At 32.5% G+C, this 19,293-nt stretch overlaps 2 protein-coding genes across 2 annotated transcripts; both read right to left on the minus strand.

The window, feature by feature from the left end:
* Nucleotides 1-1,007: 1,007 nt before the first annotated feature.
* LOC108219233 (GPI ethanolamine phosphate transferase 1) lies at nucleotides 1,008-15,857 on the minus strand. Its single transcript, XM_017392560.2, has 19 exons — nucleotides 15,476-15,857; nucleotides 15,190-15,381; nucleotides 14,927-15,082; nucleotides 12,444-12,737; nucleotides 11,293-11,507; nucleotides 11,129-11,203; nucleotides 10,809-10,875; nucleotides 10,264-10,589; nucleotides 8,851-9,084; nucleotides 8,555-8,742; nucleotides 7,068-7,206; nucleotides 6,872-6,980; nucleotides 4,583-4,685; nucleotides 4,310-4,499; nucleotides 3,433-3,531; nucleotides 3,286-3,344; nucleotides 3,078-3,183; nucleotides 2,700-2,903; nucleotides 1,008-1,439 (listed from the first exon to the last, which is right to left on the minus strand). The coding sequence occupies exons 1-18, from the start codon at nucleotides 15,720-15,722 to the stop codon at nucleotides 2,739-2,741; spliced, it is 2,964 nt and encodes a 987-aa protein (XP_017248049.1). The 5' UTR covers nucleotides 15,723-15,857; the 3' UTR covers nucleotides 1,008-1,439; nucleotides 2,700-2,738.
* A 735-nt stretch (nucleotides 15,858-16,592) lies between these two features.
* Nucleotides 16,593-17,689, minus strand: LOC108217749 (gibberellin-regulated protein 14). The gene is made up of 3 exons (XM_017390629.2): nucleotides 17,530-17,689; nucleotides 17,044-17,218; nucleotides 16,593-16,940 (listed from the first exon to the last, which is right to left on the minus strand). The coding sequence occupies exons 1-3, from the start codon at nucleotides 17,581-17,583 to the stop codon at nucleotides 16,756-16,758; spliced, it is 414 nt and encodes a 137-aa protein (XP_017246118.1). The 5' UTR covers nucleotides 17,584-17,689; the 3' UTR covers nucleotides 16,593-16,755.
* Between the last annotated feature and the right edge of the window lie 1,604 nt (nucleotides 17,690-19,293).

Below are 19,293 nucleotides of genomic sequence, written 5' to 3' on the forward strand. Positions count from 1 at the left end.
AAAAATACAGAACTGAAAAGAAAAATCTAAAGACCTCATTTCGAAACTTCATTACCCCAGAGTTCTAATTTCCGGTAAAAATCCCCCAAATGTTGACCAGATGAAGTGGAATATCTAAATATGGGTATGTTAAACTTATTTTTATAAAGAAAAAACTTATTTTTATAAGGACTTTTTGCAGAAAAAAATATTCACATTTTTATAATACAATATATATTATTTATCATTTGCATAAATAAGTTACTTATTTAAAGAAGAAAAAAAATTACACATTTACTTGTCTTTTCCACAATAACTGTCTTAGAGCATCTCCAAGGGTAATCCCTATATTGGTTACTTACTATATAATAAAATAATGATTACCCAAAATATAGGTAAGCAAAAAGTTGTTTTACTGCAATGATATTACCTATACTTGTTACCTTTAATTTAAATATTAGTATTTAATCAATATTTAAGATAATGGGGCCGTTTGAGTGAGTTTAAAATAAGTATTTTTTGCTTAAAATAAAAAAGTGGAGTAGAAGTTAGAAGTAAGACTTATACGTGATTAAAGTGTTTGGGAAAGAAGCTAAGTCCGGAAACAAAAGCCAGCATTCTTAGCTTTTTATAAGTGCTTCTTGACTTTTTACACAAACGGTACGAATAAGTGCTTATAACTTATAAACCAGAAGCTGGGCTTTTAAGCTCTAAACAAACACCACCAATATATGTGAGAAGAGGTAGAGTTGGAATAAATATATGTTATATTACAGATAATATTAATGATGTGGCATTATAGGGGTTGGCTTTTTGCTCCCTCATATCTCTCCCCTAAAATTTTTAGGGGATAGGGAGTTGGGTTGGAGGAATGATTTTTGATCCTAACCCCCAAATCTTGTCCACCTAGACCAAATATGAGTAAGGAGAGCTTGCATTGGGGTTGCTCTTACGAATGATAAGATAGGACTAAAGAGGCTAATAATAGGTAAATGATAAGGCAGAACATTTTTTCTGGAGGATTGTAGTTGAAAATTTTTAAAAGTATATTCACTCAGCAAAAAACATATAGATATATCCGCTGCAATACAAGAAAATATATCTATAACTGACCCAGTTTTGGCGGACAAAAATCGGATTTTAGTGGTAGCCTACCCACCCCTGTGAAACAAAAAAATATGTGGTTTACTCATAACAGAGCAGGGGAATATTGCACTCAACTGTCATGCTAAGAAGTAAGAATGACCAATTTCCTGTTTCCAGTTGCCGTTAAATTTTACCTATATCAACTATATCGATTTGGTAGCACCACCTTGTGCATGCCGCATAATCACCCTCATCAAGCAAACCGGAAGTCTTGAAATATCAGATGCGTATGCGACAGTGCAATATCAAAATTTGTGAACCACGCATCTAGTCTTTAGATGTCAACAGTTGTAGGTCATTTGCTTCCAAGGCTCCTACAAACACATCAGTACAGGAGGCAAACAATTTTTTCAGACCAAACTGAGGTTGTTCTTTTTCACACGAAATATATATCAGCACAAAATTCAATAGCAATAAAAAAGATTTTCATTTTTATTTTTATTAGTAAATAAATCAATTACATTTAGTAGAGAAATTAGTCCTTCACTACTTTTATACTTTATACTAGGTTATATTCTGTGATTGCACGGATGACTTTACTATTAAGTCGCTTACTATTAATTTTAATACTTAATTTTCTTATTTATATTTAATTTTCTTATAGAGATGTTTTTCTGTTGTATATTTATTTTAATTACTATAGGTTTTGAAATAATTAATGAGTTAAAACCTGCTTAAATCAGTAGGTCAGTATATGTGCTTGGATTAATATATTTTTGTTAGAGCCGTTATAATAAGCCAGATGGCTATGGCCCTTGGTCCTTAAGGAAAGATATTTTAGAGGTCGTTCGGTTGGCATGTAAATACCTAGTAAATTAAAATTCCCAGGAAATATGTAAAATCAAAATTGTTTGTTTGACAAAAAGAAAGGAAGTGTAACTTCCATGGAAGTGTGAATACCCACAAAACATGAATGTTACTTACCCACCTCCCCCTTGGTTACTTGCACTTCCTATGGGAATTTAAAAGCTATGTATCAACCAAACACATATGTTAACTTCCCATTTGTTATTTAGAAATCTGAATAAAATTTAAAAGTTTGGGCAAATTTGGGGTTTTGACTAGAATCATCTAATTCTGGTGCTCGGTAATTAGTGGTTTGGGCTCGATGAGCTAATTTTGAAAAAGCTACTTGGATGAGTTTTTTGGATTAGAAGATTGTCATGTGTCTATTTAATACCAAAAGCTAATTCAACAAATTCACCATCTATTTACCAAATAGTTTAATTCAAAACCGCTAATTCAATCAACTAGCCAAGACAACTAATTTAATCAGCTAGTTAAAACAGTTAATTGTCGAACAGGGCCATAATGTTTATAATTCCCAGATATCATATAAGACTTGATTATCAGAATCTTTTTCTAAAATATTGAATCGAGTCCACTCTATGTTTCAATCACCCTAGTCTATCATTGTTATTGTTTTTTTTTATATCATAAGTGTTCTTTCGCAAAGCTGTCCTGAATCACATAACATCCTTTGCAGGGCAAGTAAAACATATTGGTATGCCCTTATGACAAGCTTATGAGTTATGACAAACCAAAGCTGCAAAAAACAAGATATCAAAATTTACCTCCAAGAGAAGTGTCTTTTTCCAATTCTTTCACGCAGTTCATATGTTTTTCCGAGAAAATTGCTTTACTGAACGGGTTTGTATGTCCTTTGTATATATATTTGTCACAGCAAAAAGCAGCAGGACAAACACAACCTGAGCACTCACGATTCCAAAATGGCTTATGCTATTACCAATCTCCATCCAGCTCCCTTTATTTCGGACCTATTAACCATATGAGCAATTAAAGTTCTATTAAACTGGAAGTAATTCACATTAAACTTTGATCAAATGATTCAGAAATAAGTGCTATTAGTGTCCATTGGGCCAACTAATAACAGAGAATCAGATGTTGCTGAATCAAAGACGAGAACTATAAGAAGAAAATAGTTAACTTACTAGATAGAAGAAGTGGATTGTCATTACATCGGAACACAATATTACAAGAAAATAGCATCCTACACGTGGAACTCGTACTAATTTGGTAATTGCACTAAATGCACATCTGCACAAAGGTATACAGAGTTAAAATATTATGCTCAACGATACTGGTCCGCATGTGATATGATACTGTAATGTAAAATAAAAATATATAGGTAATACTCACATGACAAGCAGGAATGGTATAAGCAGTTTAAAGATAAGCAGGGCTGCCATAAGAAAAGGCTGCAATGATAAAGAAAAAATATCAGATAGCTTACATGTTTACAATAACAGTACAATGAGACATTCAACCTCGCTTAGCTATACTTACACTGAAAATTGTGATGAATCGATAAACAGAAGAAATCTCAAAACTCGCAATGCTTGCAAAGTTACCAGTTCCGAAGAAGGCAACATTGAAAAAGACAACCTGGTAAACAGAGACCTATTATGAGTATTGAATCCATCTCACCAAAGTTTCAATATTCATATCAGTTTCAGAAAGAAGATAAGTCAAAGTAGCTAGTCAGCAATGAACTAACACATTTTTGCTAGTCACACAATGAAGAGAATGTTGCTACCATGAAACCCCGTGTCTAATAACTTCATAGCTCAAAAAATTTTAATTTAAAACAACTTTAATACCAAACAATGATTTACCCAACCAAAATGAGAGCTGGATACACTTTCAATTACGTAAATTCAATAATGTTATCTAAAAATTCAGAAATGAGTAGGATGTGGATATGGAAATTGTATAGGATCCTTATCTTACCTGTCCAACAACTCGAGAGACTAATAGCTGATTATATCCTGTGATTTTCTAGAAGGAGATGGAACCAAACACTCATGCTGTTTTTTTACTAAATTTGTGAAATTCAAATCCACTTCTAAGTTAGAAATAATTTATATTATTATCAATTATTTCTTAAGTAATACAGAATGTTTAACATAAAGGCCCTATGTATCACACATTACCTTTTAGTGAGACAGAATTCAACTCTATCCAAGCAACCATATTAATAATATGGATCATTTCTTCACCATGTTCTCATATCAATTATTCAACCTACTATTTTCTCCCCAACTAAACCCCTCTATAGGCTATGTACACAATAACAATGTTTAAAATGAGCTTTCATCTATATTAAAACATATAATAGAGAAGGTATGACTTGCATTAAAACACATAAGAAGGTATGACTTACAAAAACTAGTGGTATTCGCATATCAGACAGTTGCAGACTTCTGTTTCCGTTTTCTAATTGGAAATTATCTTCCACACCTCCGATTGAAGATTGAGATGCATCTGTCTTACTATAATGCAAGAGTGCATTTTCAAAAAGTATCCATGCCATTAGTGCAAGAGCTAGTGCACTGTAGAAAACTGCTTCATATCTACACACATTGATAGATATATGTAACATCAAGTAAATATACACACACACTTAAGACATTAGACCAATATATAAATGAGATACCCAATGGACAAGAGAAGGAAAGCAGGTGCAAAGCCAAGGAATATTGACGTGAGTCTGGACAAGAGCCCAGTTGCCGAGAATAGTGGAAGAGCCATTGAGAAACCTATAATAAAACAGTTGACAGAATATACGATTCAAATATGCAGTGTTTATGATGCTAGAGTAAATTATATATACTGATTATTTAAGCAAGAAAATCATGAAAGTGCGGCTCCTTTAAGAAATGAACTATATATGGAGATCAGAAGATAAGTCAAGTATGCATGACGCTAAGCGTCATTACATTTAACATTTTTGTAATCCTGACATTGAACTCACTAGTTGACAAATTTTAATATAGTTTGGAGAAACTGTCTATGTTTCTTCTCACTGCAATATCGATGTATATGTGGATGAATATGTTTTTGCTACTGTTGACATTTATTAGTGTGCAAGATATTACTTTATATTTAAACGGTTACTCAACGTTTGGTTGACGGAATGCAATTTTTAATGGTTACCCAAGTACACAATGATGCTACTTGCAAGTCAAAGAGTCAAAGACACATAAAAAGTACTGGTACCATTTATAAAAGCCTTGTAGGGTACTAGCAATTATATCCCTTGATCTTTTTTAATATTATTCTCATCAATCTTTATCAATTAATTTATTTTTAATATTTAACAAAGAAGAATAACTATCAATGCTTATTGATCTTCAATTATCATAAAGTTAAAATAAAAGTGAGTCTCTATCAATTTCATTTCAATATTATATTCAAATTGACAAAGATGACTAATTACTATTAATGCTTATTGATTCTTCAATTATCATGAAATTAAAATAGAAGTAATTTTTACGACGGATAGAGTCGGTTTGTCTACACCAAAGTCACGAATTTAAAGTGAATACCGACTTGAATTTGCAAGATGTGTGCTTGTGTAATAAGTCAAAATATGACATTAAATTTAAAAATAGCTTAAATTCAAAGGTTAATAGAAAGTCCAATTTAGAAAATTTATTTGATTTTTCAAGTTTTATTCAATACAAGTTAATATTATCACACATGTACACCTAAATAGATTTTATTTTTATTTTTATTTTCATAATTTTAGTAACTCACAAGTCACCTATAAAAATAGAATTACCCCAGCTAATACTAACTTACTATAATTTTTCATTTATCACTTTAAGTAAATTTTAAATCAAAATAATTTTTTTAAAATTTGCCCCAACGGACTCTAAATCTATTTATTTAACAATGATCACCACTCATTTAATACCTTTTCTTTGAAATGGCTCTTAATCTATTTATTAGCAATGATCACCATTCCTTTAATTTATTATTTTTGGAAAGCGATCACCATTCCTTTAATACCTTTTCTTTGAAATCACCCAATTGACTTTCAATTATCAATAGTTTCATCAATTATAAGAGTTTTTGTCGATCGGTATGTTTGATTATTTTGATTCATCCTATACATTTTCTTAATGTATTCTATACTTTAACTTGCCCATAATATATTCGTGAATTAGAAATAGGTTAATTGTTTACCAACAACTTCTTATCAGCTTTCTTCACTTAATTAAACTTCATTTTGTAATAAATTTGTTCTTCTCACTAAGCACATATTAAGCACTTGGGAATAACAAAATGAGTTACAAATCATAAAATACAAATAATATTCCATCTAATGAAACTATAATTAAAAATAAATTATTGTATAAGATCTGTATAATACTATATATCATTAAAAAAATATGAGTTCTGAATTAACAAAAAAAAACAATAAGTTTAATTTGTTCCGACTGCAGTAACACTTATTTAAATATTAGAGAGCTCTAGGATCATTATTTAGTATTCAATGATATTAATATAATATATTATATAGTACTAAAATATGATAATTGCTGAAATAACTTTAAAAGACATAAGCCAAAAATTTGTATATTATTACTATAATAGACAAATACGATAAGAACTTAAAATTTACCTTAGGGGACGGGGGCTTGGCACACAGTTTAAGGCTCCTAAAAATGTAGTTTCACAAATTATTTTAAACCTTTTTTTCTTCTGAATAAAAGTTTAATGCTCAAATATTTATACAAAAAAAGAAAGATTTAAAAATAAGTTATGAAACTATATTTTATATGCACCTTCAAGTGCATCCCAAACAATGTAACAAAACGTAAAGAAATGAGAGGGAAGGAGGGAGTAACAAATAAACAAATATTTGTGAGCACAGGATGTAAACTAAAACAAAGCAACCAAGTGACTCAAGAAAGAAGCTAGCAGGGAAAAAGAATACCAGCAATTAACCAATTTATCATTTGATGCAACGCAAGCAGTTCCTGCTTTTTTGTTCTATGAGAAGTTGATAACAACACCATCACCGATGACAAACCTACCAAAAGACACTGCATGTGGAAGAGTAATCGTCCATACTCATGTACGAAAGTATATAGCTAACATATTAATAAACAGCTATGAGAATTTTTGCAAACCTGCAGCTGAAAGAGAAATGGAATTTTATTTTCTCTGTCTCTATTAAGGAGACTGAACCAGTATTTGTTATCCCTGCCACGCCGATCCAGATACATCGCAGCTCCTCCAATAAAAATTATTATACCTCCACTACCAACTCTGCAAACATAAAATTTTAGAAGCAAAGTTCTTACTTGCACTAAACTAGATTGTTTATGTTCTATACTACAGTGCACATTAAGTTATGAATAATTTAAAACAGAAGTTCACTTTACATTGGATATCACAAAGAGCTTAAACTAAATGGGGGTAAAGAAATAGATACAATATTGAATAAACCTAACTTTACAAAGTAGAAGCAAAGAACTAAGGGGTCGTTTGATTCATGCTTTCTGGTATCATGTATGGGTTTCGTTCATTCCAAACCCATACCTGGTGTTTGGATGGAAAAAAATTTTCCTCGAAACCCATACCTCAAACCACAAGATATGAGATTTTCATACCCAAGGGAGGGGTAGGTATGAAGCATGGGTTTGAGGAATCAAATTTCTTTTCTTTTATTATTATCTTTATCTGTACCATTACATGTAAATTGTTAATGCAAAATGAAATTAATGACTAAAATATATAAAAAAATATTAATATAAGAATATTGAAATTAGTTATAATTTAATCACTGTAAAATATTTTAAGTCAGTCATATTCATTTCACTGCTCAACCAGACACATGATATCAGAAATGATACCACAACCTCACACCACTTTAGCCCGATTCCTGATTCCAACCCTATACCCCCTCTCAAACCAAAAGAACCCTAAGAGTTTCATATTAAGAACACGATAAATCTTGTAACTTCAGTCTACTGCATATGAAGTCTGGGATGCTTATTAGTTAAAAGGAAAGGACGATTAGAAGTTAGAATCAAAATATCAGGAAAGTTTATTTTATACAACATTTCAAACTTTTAGCCACTCGTGCTTTCTGAGTACTTTTAATAAGAGAAACATAATTGGTAAGTCAGTTATCATCAGGGAAGAGTGACTAAATTGTATAAGCAAAAAATGGGAAAATGCCAGAAATAAAACTATAGAATATAAACATGATTATTTATTTCTAAACTTCCTCAGACAAGAATGAAATAATCAAATTCTTTTATAATTGGATTCTGCTTTTACATGATCACATTAAGAGTAGCAGTAAGAGTTTAGATCAGAAACATAAAAACCGAGAAATTAGGTTCGATCAGAAAGATACTGAATGAAGAGGATACTGAACTCAAACAAGATTATATTGATGAAAGCATAATAATTATAGGAGCATGAACGAAATTCTTGGTAGTTGGGTAATTACAGTTAGCTTTTTAAAGTTACTCAAATAAGCTTTCGATACACAGACATAAATTTTACAAGCCATGACAGTTTACTTGTTGACAAGTGTAAAAGCTGATTATATATAAGCAAACAGGTGATAGTGCACAGATGAAGAGAGTTGATGGAGATGACTTACACTAGTAGGGTGTTGTCAGGTATTTCTGCAGGCATTAAAGTGAAAACAGATAAAAACCAACATGATAACCACATAAACAGTGGTGTTCCAGATTTCCATGCAACCAATCTAGAAAGATAAACTGGGGCAATCAGGCCCACAGTCAAGAAACACCAAGTGTAAAGCTTCCTCTCAGTAAAGCTGTTTACCTGAAAAGGATAAAAATAGAACTTCTAAAAGCTCATATAGGACCCCAGCCAACATACAGTGTCTAATTATCATATAAAACACAATATAATAGGTTTTGAGGAGCATACCAGTACTTCAAGAATGAAAACTGATACCAAAAAGGTTGCTGCGAGTTTGAGAGAATGGTAATGCTCTCTACCACATAAATACCTCCATAAAGCATTAATGAACTGATATTCACTGAATATTTGTGTCCAGAGAAATACTGTCATTGCAGAATATGCATGGTAAAGAGGAGGAGAGTGCTCCAAAAATAATATGATAAAAACTATTGCCATGAAAAAACATCCGCATAAGTTTGCCTGCAGTATAAGAGAATTGTAAAGACAAAATCCTCGCTGAAGATAAAGAAATTAGAATTGTATAATAGGAAACATACATATATTAGAATATCTGCAACAAGTCATATTGAGTTTTGCTTCATATATGCAATAAACATGTAAAAATTTCCCACAAAAATGTTAAGAGTTATAAATTTTTAAAAGAGAAAAGGTAGATCATTTGATGTGAAAATGGCGTTTGAAGGGCATATCAGTAGAACTCATAAAGTTTTTTAGCATGTGCAGCACAAGGGTTTCGTAGTAGAATAAGCCACGAGTCCCATAAATGAATTAAGTTTACAATGTTTTCATCCAACACTAAGGTTAATATAAAGGTGATAAGTTGGAGCACCTTGCTTTATGGGTTCTATTCCAATAAGCAACCCCTATTTCAAGGCAGTCTGATTTCCTATTTTCTATCAGCCACTCTAGGGTTATCTTTCTCAACAACAGCAGTGGACTTCTCTATTGCATACCAGGTGACTTTATCCATTGTATCCCAAATGCCGAACAAACAAAATAGTCACTAAAAAGATATTAGCACTTCGGGACCTCTGTGTAGCTTGCACATGGACTTATCACTGGGCCTGCTTAGAAAAGCAACAAAACCATCTATAGTAGCTAGTTTTTCTATAATAATCTTTTTGACATCAAGGTAAAATGCTACTCAATAAATTTCTCAAAGGTAAAATTAGCGTAAAACTTCTAAAAACAAAGATCTAGGAACCATTATTATAGACCTCTAGGGCCACCTTATTTAGTGTACTATCATAAATTTGGTACCTGAAGGCTGAAAAGGAGAACTTTCTAGCAAAAGGTGGCATGCGAAAAAGGATTTCATCAACATTATTAAGTTTTTAGCATGCTCCACATACAATTCACATCATAGAAGACACTCAATGCAGGCGTCCTATCTCTATCATCTTCTATCTGGGATTCTCTGATCTAATCCTATGTTTTTAATCCCACCCAGACTCACTTCATTGCTTAATTATCTAGATCATATCCACTTCCCCGCCCCTATAGTTGAAGAAAGGAAAAAGGCCTGCAAAGGGCCAGATTTTTATAGGGAAGCAACCCCACTTACGAGGGATCACTAGACACATAACCCAATAAGATGGCACGTCTACAGGACCCGTCGTTACAAAATCTGTAAATTACCTTTATATTATTGTTTCTGCGGGACACTGCTTGCTCCATTTTAAGTATATATCCAGGCAAAGTAGTATAAGATTGCAATACATGAAGGATAAGATAAAACATCCAACCAATGTAGCCAAGAGTGACCACAGACATCAGCATCAACCAATCATATGTTTGAAAATAGTCAAGTCCTTCCAGTGCCAACCTTCTAAGGTCTACAGATAGCGTCATTGCTGATTCATAGTCTTCAGCAGATATTCGAGAATTGATTAGTTCCAGAAGTGACGAATAGTGAGCCAGTGGTTTGAAAGGCTTGAAGCGCAATGAACTTGCCTGCTTTAGTTCTGTTTTTTGTCAAAGAAAACAGATGGCTGATGCAGATCCTGGACAAAAGTAGTGGGTCTACTGAAAGTCGGAAATTTCATCGTTTTACACGGATATTTTTGAAGAAACAAAAGCATTTATAAACCATGGGAGAGATGTGAACACTTTAAGAAGGCAAAAGCTGTGAACTTCACAGTCCATTTCTTATCATATGTTTAGTCAGTATCTAAAAAGGATACGAGCTTTACGAAGGAATTGATTAAGAATTTGTTTTGCATTGGCTAGCACAGCTTCAACTTCTTCTGCCTGGTCAAAAAGAAGAAAGTAACACATGAGTTTTCTTTATATTACTTTAACCCTAGAACTTACAGATTCAAGCCAGCTATATCAAGGGAAACATCATAGATCCCTAACTCTACAATGGAATAACACATTCATTCAAAAATGTTACCACTAACGTTGCACTTTACAACTGGAAGTCAAAAGTCACCAAAGAGAAACATGTAACCCATTATCTCGAATGAATAGCACATTCAATACAACAGGAGCAGGTAATCACCTTATTTAAATTGATGTAATCAAGTGGCAGACTTCCTACTGAATTGACTGGACACGGTAAACCAAGAAGAGATGACTGCCAAGACAGTAATAGAGCATGTCAGGAGAACAATTTACAGAAAAAGGTAACAATGCTGTAATTGAAGATAAGGATATTCCACAAACCATTAGTGGTGCAATATCAGCTTGATTAACATCCACTCGTTCTATGTTGCCTAGGCCCCACTCTTTAGGAGTTGGCATATCATGCACATGATCATCAACAAAAGTACCATAATCATTATGATTTTCGCCAAATGTCGGCCTGGGATGTTTTACCCCTGCTCCCCAAGCAACGAGGGGGGTATCAGTGTTTGAGCGATGTCCATCTCCATGACTTCCTAAAGAACACCACAAAATTATGGCACCTCATCAAAAACAGAATATAACTCAGAATAATTAAAAAAATTAAAAAAAATTAATATATTAAAAGAAGCAACTCTAGGATCACTCTGATCATAATTGAAGGAAATAATGGTAGAGTCCCTTTAACTAGAAAAGAATGCCTATATGAACATTAAATAATGCTAACACAATCACTAAAATAATTATTGCTAAACCTTTTATTTAATTGTTTTTTAGCATCTTGACACATTAACTAGAATGGCTGACCAGATAGTTTGGTTACTTAAATACAAATCATTTGTTCTGAATGCATTAAATGTTAAATTTAAGCAAACCTAATATCCAATTTGAAGTTCGGATATTTTCAACGCACCACTGCCACAAAGTGCTTTGCATTAAAAAGATTTAGCTTGGAGCAGGTAAAGGATGGTACAATCATTTGGACATAAATTCTTAAGAGAAAAACTTTATGTAAAACGATATAATAAATCATATGAAGGCTTTTTTTATGAAACAATGCAATTTCTATAAAAAAAAAAAATATTTGATTGAATTTCAATCCTTGGAGCATTCATCCACACTTATTTCATGAATGATTCTGTTCAAAGAGATTTTCTCAAAACTGTAAATAATTCACTTCCAAAGTACCAAACTTACACTAAATATTACTAAGGTAGTCATGATCGCAATTGGCGAAGACAGATATGCCATAAAGGTCCTAGATAAAATTTGTGCACAAGTACTGGTTAGCTTATCGACGGCAAAATGTATTCATGTCAAACGTTACTGTAAAGTACTGAGATGTGCAACACTGTTACAATAAACTTGAATGTAAATTTTTCAAGTTCAATTCTTCAAGGTCATATAGCTTAATAAATTTCTTTAAAAAAAAAAAACTAAAAGGCAAGCAAGTATTGAAGGAAAATTCGGACCTTTATCACTCATTCCATGATCAGCTGTAAAAATATAAGCTGTTCGATTGTCCCTGAAATAATCTTCAAGAAGATTATAAACTCTTTCCGCAATATGGTCAACAACCTTAACATTGTTGAGATAAATGGGTGAAAAGGGGCGATGTGCATGACCATTTGAATCACAACCAAGCAAATGCAGAAATATCACAACATTGTCTTGTACAAGTAGCTCCTTTAATTTTGGGTCCTCGTTAGACTTGTTTACAAGGCTCTGGAATTGATCAAATGACCACTCATCCAAAAAAGATGCATCTGTAAGAACATTACCCAATTAATATGGGGTTTAAACACCAGTAGTATGTAACAGTTCATTATTTATGTCATCCTAGGAAAAAATGGTAAGTGAAAAGAATGAAATAGTAAATGAAATAACAAAGAAATCCAGATAGAAATTTACACATGTAGTAGTATCAGGATAACTTTCAGATACCACAGATTGGACATGGTAAATTACATTACCCAACTTTCTATATAACCAATTAACCTTTTTTGTAAACACGCATTTCAACTCAACTTAACTAAGTCTTGTGATGCTAAACAGACCTAATCTTATTACAACATACAGTTTCACACTCCATGGGAAATAATTACATATGTTTCATAATATTACCACTCTTTTGGTTGTCATTTATATGGTACACAAGTCTTGCACACACAAGCGTAAAAAAGACGCGGAATTAAATTTAGTGAAAATACTTGACGAAGCAAACTACCTATGAGAAGAACGTGAAAAACAACCAAATGGCCACCAAGGAGATTAGATGTTACCACAAGGCCTAGTAAACTTCACACTTGATCATAAATGAGTCACTAAACTGAACCGAGAATATGTTCTAGTTCACCTACCTTTATCTAGACACGATGTAGACACTTGAATTAGAAGATATCAGGCCATTGCATTTTGAAGTTCTAGAAGGCAGCAAAAAGCTAGAAGCGGCAACCAACAGATACAAAATCTGCTGTGGCACGTACAGAGCTACAGATTGGTTTCCCTCTCATTTTGTTTCCCGTTTATACATCTCCTTCATCCAACAACGGCTAATCAGGTTCTATATCAATATTATCCTCTCCTACTGAATTGCCCATTTTATTTTGTCCCGCTTTAATTTTATGTTACCTACACAAATCCCCGTCCCATGACTCATTTCACAGATTAAAACAGAAGATGGGTACAGATTCACACTAATATGTACCCAATTATTTAAAAACATAACTACAAGTGTCTTTGTTTTCCAAGGTAGAAATCTTGTTTTCCAATGCAGATAATCGGTACTTTAAGATGGCTAGTGGGTAACACCTGTACACATCTTGAAACCAAAGCTCACCCAATTGGCTTAGTTATTCAATTGCAAGTTTTACAAATTACTAAATTAGTTGGCACCTAAATTGCAAAATATATTAATTACAGTAGTGAATAAGTTTAAGACATGAAAGAACAAGAATTTAGAGCATTAGGTATCTAAGAAAGTACAAAATTGATATTTAAAAGAAAAATTGATTTTTATTGAATTTAATATTCAAGCAATCTTAGTGGTTTTTAATTGATATAGGACTCAGTGGCATGATATATGCAGTCTGTGTGCTAGGTCCCTGGCAAGATTAAATAAAAATACTCGATATATTCCTCATAAACCTGATACTAAATAAGTGACTAAACTGAGCCTGGTTAACTTTCATCACCTGGGTGATCGGTGATACTCTCAGAGTGAGTTTATCAATTTAATAATATTCTTATTATAATTAGCAACAAAAAAAAGTCTTCTTATAATATAATGGAAATAAATCATTCTATCATTCCACTACAAAAATCTAAAATAATTTAGTAATATATTTGTATATTTGTTTAAATCATAATAAATTATTAAATTAAATTATTATTATTATTATTTCCACACTACCTGTAACATATAAATATTCATATTTATTGCCTGTGCTCCGCGTTACCATCTTGTTCTAATAAAGCCTTATTCTTCTAATAACGCAAAGTAATTAGATGTTGTGCTCAGCATTATTCAAACTTTTCCACTACTATGGGAAGTGCATTTAAATTTCAGGTGTGACACTATGAATATCAGTATTAGACCCAACAATTCAATTCAATCGCTGTGTCTCTTGAGTTTAGGCTTTAAATATAAATAAAAATGTTATAGATTTAGCTTAAATATTATATATGTGAAAATAATAATATGAAACTTGATCACACTGGATATAGTAGAATAGGAACATTATCACAAAATATATCAAATGACATAACTGTAAATAAGTGACTTATTTATGTAAATAAGGAATGTTAAACACATACTCCGTATTAAATACTTGAATACCAAAAATTATTATGAATTCCGAAATAGTCCTTATTTTATCAAATAAGACAGGCCAAACATACCCTCTGATTGTACATAAATAAGACTTATATAGAGGGAAAATGAATGTAATCAAACCAGTTGCAAAATCTTCAAATTCGTGGGGATATGTATTCCAGGTACTGTGTGGCAAGGCTCCACAGAATATCGGAACAATATCAGGGCTACCAAAAGAAATTATATGCTGGCTTCGGTTAAACACGGAATCAAATTCCACAGGATTCGCTTTCCATCCTGCAATGACAACAGATAACTACAATGAATCAAACGCTATCTTTTAAAACAGTTAAGCTGTCCACAACTTAAACTAATTAAACAATAGTGGAATGCTATAAACCCACCTTTAGTAACAGCACTAGGATCCTCATAAAACCCCGCAATAATAGAAACATGGCCAGGTCTCGATTCAGTAGGAGGCCGAGCATGAGAAACCCCCCACCGACCTTGATGCTTAATCACATTCCTAAGAAACGGTGCCCTGTACTTCCCTTCAGTATCCGGCTCATAAAACTTATCCGCTCGCAACCCGTCAGCTGAAATCAAAAACCCATAAAAATAAGCAGCAGAGGTTCCATATTAATTGAAAGCGACAAATGATCAAACAGGTGGTGTGCATCATCATAATACCAACTAGTAGAACAAGGCGCTTAGCAGGGGGGGTGATGGAAGGGTAGACAAGATCCATGCCATGAACAATTGGAGTCTTGAAGTAAATATCGAAAATGCTGAGCATGTAAATAGCGTGAAGAACAACACCAACAATGACAATCCATTTCTCTCTCCTCTTGAGCCATTTTCTCCTTCTCTCTCGACCAGTTGAGGATCTTGCTTTCCTGTCTTGAACTTCGTTGTTAATAAGATCATCATCCCCCATTATTATCTTCAAACGGCTGTATTAATTACTACTAGTCCTTCTACCAAGTGCTAGTGGACTTGCCTTTTCTAGATTTCTAGTTACTGTTCTTAAACCCTCCCTCCTTTGTATAGATCGAGTCTGAAATTTTATTCCAATTTTTTTCCGCACGTCACATATATGTTTTAACAGAAATAAAATATATTTTTAACTTTTAGATACCTGTTTGATTAAAAAAAAAAACTTTTAGATATCTATAATTCTATTTATTAATATTTATTATTTTAATATACGTGGGCACGTGCTTAGAATCGATCAAAGTTTCTTTTCTTTTTTTCAAGTTAAGGCGATCAAAAATATATAATTTTTTATCCCTATCATTCATAATTTTCACTTTCTTAAAAAAGTTAAATTTTTTTTTTTAACAAGAGATAACTCCGAACAAAAATTATTTTCTAGAAGCACAAAATTTTAATCTTAACTCTCAAATTCCCATTCTCAATTCCAATTTCCAAATTATTAGAATTCTCAATTTTCATATTCATATGCTCATAATTCTTCGTATAAGTTTTTATTTTCTACATTTTAAATTTATAATCTGTAACTCAAAAAACACGCGTAAATATCCAAAAATTTACGCGTAAACACGCGTAAATATCCATTTTAAATTTGTAATATTTATGATTTCTTGTGCTTGTCATCGAAGATGATGCCAGATGCAGAGCTTAGTATATACAAGTTGAGATGTAGTGAATTTCTGGACTGATGGCAAAACCAATGGGCAGCCAAACTGAGACCATATTCTTTGTGCATTTTTGTATATGAAAAAATAAATAGTCCATTAATCAATTTTACTAGTTGGTTGTGTGCAGCAACTCAAATCGATTCAGATAAAGCCCGAATAAGAATAACCATTCTATTTAAAACAGAAACCTTGAAACAAACCTACCACAAAATGAAATCATAACATTAATTGGCATTTAATACTTGAAACTACATGCATATTATATAGTACAGGTTCTTCACTTGTTGCTCTCCAGAGATGGTAATGAGTTCAGGGGCACTTTGGTCTTCCGCCGCGAGTGGTCATATTAGCATAACACTTGCCACACTTTTCTTTGTTGCCATATTGGCCCGGAGGAACACATTTGCATCTGTCACAGCATGTCACACAAGCTCTCAGGCACACATTCTTTCTTGAGTGTAACTTGCACCTAATTACACATGGTGGGTAGCATTCTGCACCACAAACATATTCAAACAAACATCACATTTTCATAACATAAATTTAGATGAGTAACTTTATAAACAATATTTATTTGCAAGTAGCTAGCTAGGGGACCTTTAGTGTTTCTTGGCGGTGGAGGAGGTGGCGACACTAGAGGCGTGTTGAATGGCGGCGTAAAAATGGGTGGTTTGACCTCTGGAGCAGGAGGAGGTGGTGGTGGTGATCCCTTGACAGGAACAGGTGGAGCTGCCTTGACTGGAGCCAACAGCTCCTCATTTTGTGCTGAGACCTACAACAAACAAAACACATAGGAAGCTAGTCAAACGGTGTTTGGCCGAGTTTAAAACCCGTTTCTGCGTTTATAAGTTAGAAATACTTATTCGAACCGTTTGTGTAAAAAATCAAAAAATACTTATAAAAAGTTGATAATACTAGTTTTTGTTTTCTGCCTTCTAATTCTTACTCAAACACTTTAATCATTTATAAATCTTAATTGTTTCTAACTTCTACTTCACTCCTTAACTCTAAATAAGAAGTACTTATTTTAAATTCACCAAAGACTGGAATGCCAAAAGCTTGAAGCTAGAATGGATGACATACCATTGTTGAAAGAAGAAGAGAGGCCAAGAAAAGAAGCAAGAGCTTGAGTGGCATGTTGTAAAGAGATGGTCTGAGCAGAATGGGGAGTGAGACTGTGAGAGTGAAGTGGTATATAAATAGAGGGTAGTATGACAGGAGTGAGGAGACAGGGTTTGTTTGCAACTTGGGAATGGTCTATTATTGGGCAATTTAAGGAATGGATGACAGCTCTTGAGTGAAACATTATTATTACTGTGTTGTCTTTAAACAAGAGTTACGGGGAAGTGTGCTTAAAACCAAACACTGAGAGTGAGAGGTTGATTCAGCAGAGAAGAGCCAACCACCCACATGACATAAAGCCATAGCACTCGACTACCGGAGGCCCGGTAATTTTACACGTAATTTTACAAGTAACACACTAACATGAAATGAAACTACACAAAAAAATTATATGAGTCTTAATTTTCAATACACGAAACACGAAAGTACACGAAATTACAGGATAAAATTCGTGTTGGACATGGATTTTCATTTGGGGTAGACAAAAATACCCAAAATATTTATACATAATATTTATAATATATATGTTATGATATATTAAATATATAATTATGTAAAAAGTATATATTTATATGTATGTGTGGATATATATTGTAGATACATTAACAAATTTATAGAGAATTGTATACAAGTATAAATATATCATTCACATTTAATAAAATTTTAAAGGAAAATATAAATTAAATCTATTTTTTGATTAAAAAATATATTGATATTTTTATATATACAAGTTTCAAATTAGGTACACGAAATTAATAACAGACGAATACAGGTTTCACCTTCGAGTACACGAAACGAAAGTATACGAAACGAAACGATTATAGACCCAGACTCCTCCCTGCACGCACCAGTGTACTCACATTATTAATCCTATTTATCACAAGTCACAACTCGTACCCTGATAATTTATCAGCACTCTGCACGAGGTGTGTCTTTTTTTCAAGGAAAATAAATTTCCATCGATAAAGTATCTCTTTTTTTTTTAATCAAATTAATAATTGTTCTTTATAATGTGTCCATGGTCATGCAGTAAATACAAAATTTGATAAATATATCTTATTTTGATTGGATTATAATTTAATAATGATGGATCCCTACATTTACAACAACCACACCAATTAAAAACATTCGAATTCATAGATTTTGGTACTTAGCATGTGCCCATTGGCACACACTACATAAAATCAATTAATATTCTCTTTTTTTCTGAAGCAATTAATATTCTATTTGTTTTTTAATATATGACGTTTGTCTCTTTGACCGGGTAGTTAAAAACATTATTTTCGAATTTTGTTAATAAAAATATGTAATCAAAATTTTAGTTCACAAAAAAAATCAATTGAAATAATACTCACTCCGTCCCAATTTATTTGTCTTGTTTGACTTTTTATGATCAAATTAACGAAACTTTGACCGATAATTAGTAATTATTCTTAAATGATCCTGAAAAACGAAAAAATACATCTTAGATAGATTAGATTTAGATGTAAAAAATACATCTTAGATAATTAGTAATTATTCTTACTTTGACTGGTTAAAAGTCAAAATGGACATGTAAAAGGGGACGGAGGGAGTAATATTTTACTATCCGATCAACCACGTAAACGTACATTCCCAAGTTAAAAAACGAAGGGAAAACAAGTTTATCTACATTTCACTGTAGTTCAAAGTGTACAACTACTCGTCATTGAATTTAGCTCTGCTTATTACTGTGGGTAGTTTAAT

The sequence above is a fragment of the Daucus carota genome, chromosome 4 (assembly GCF_001625215.2).
Source record: "Daucus carota subsp. sativus chromosome 4, DH1 v3.0, whole genome shotgun sequence".
NCBI lineage: Eukaryota > Viridiplantae > Streptophyta > Magnoliopsida > Apiales > Apiaceae > Daucus > Daucus carota.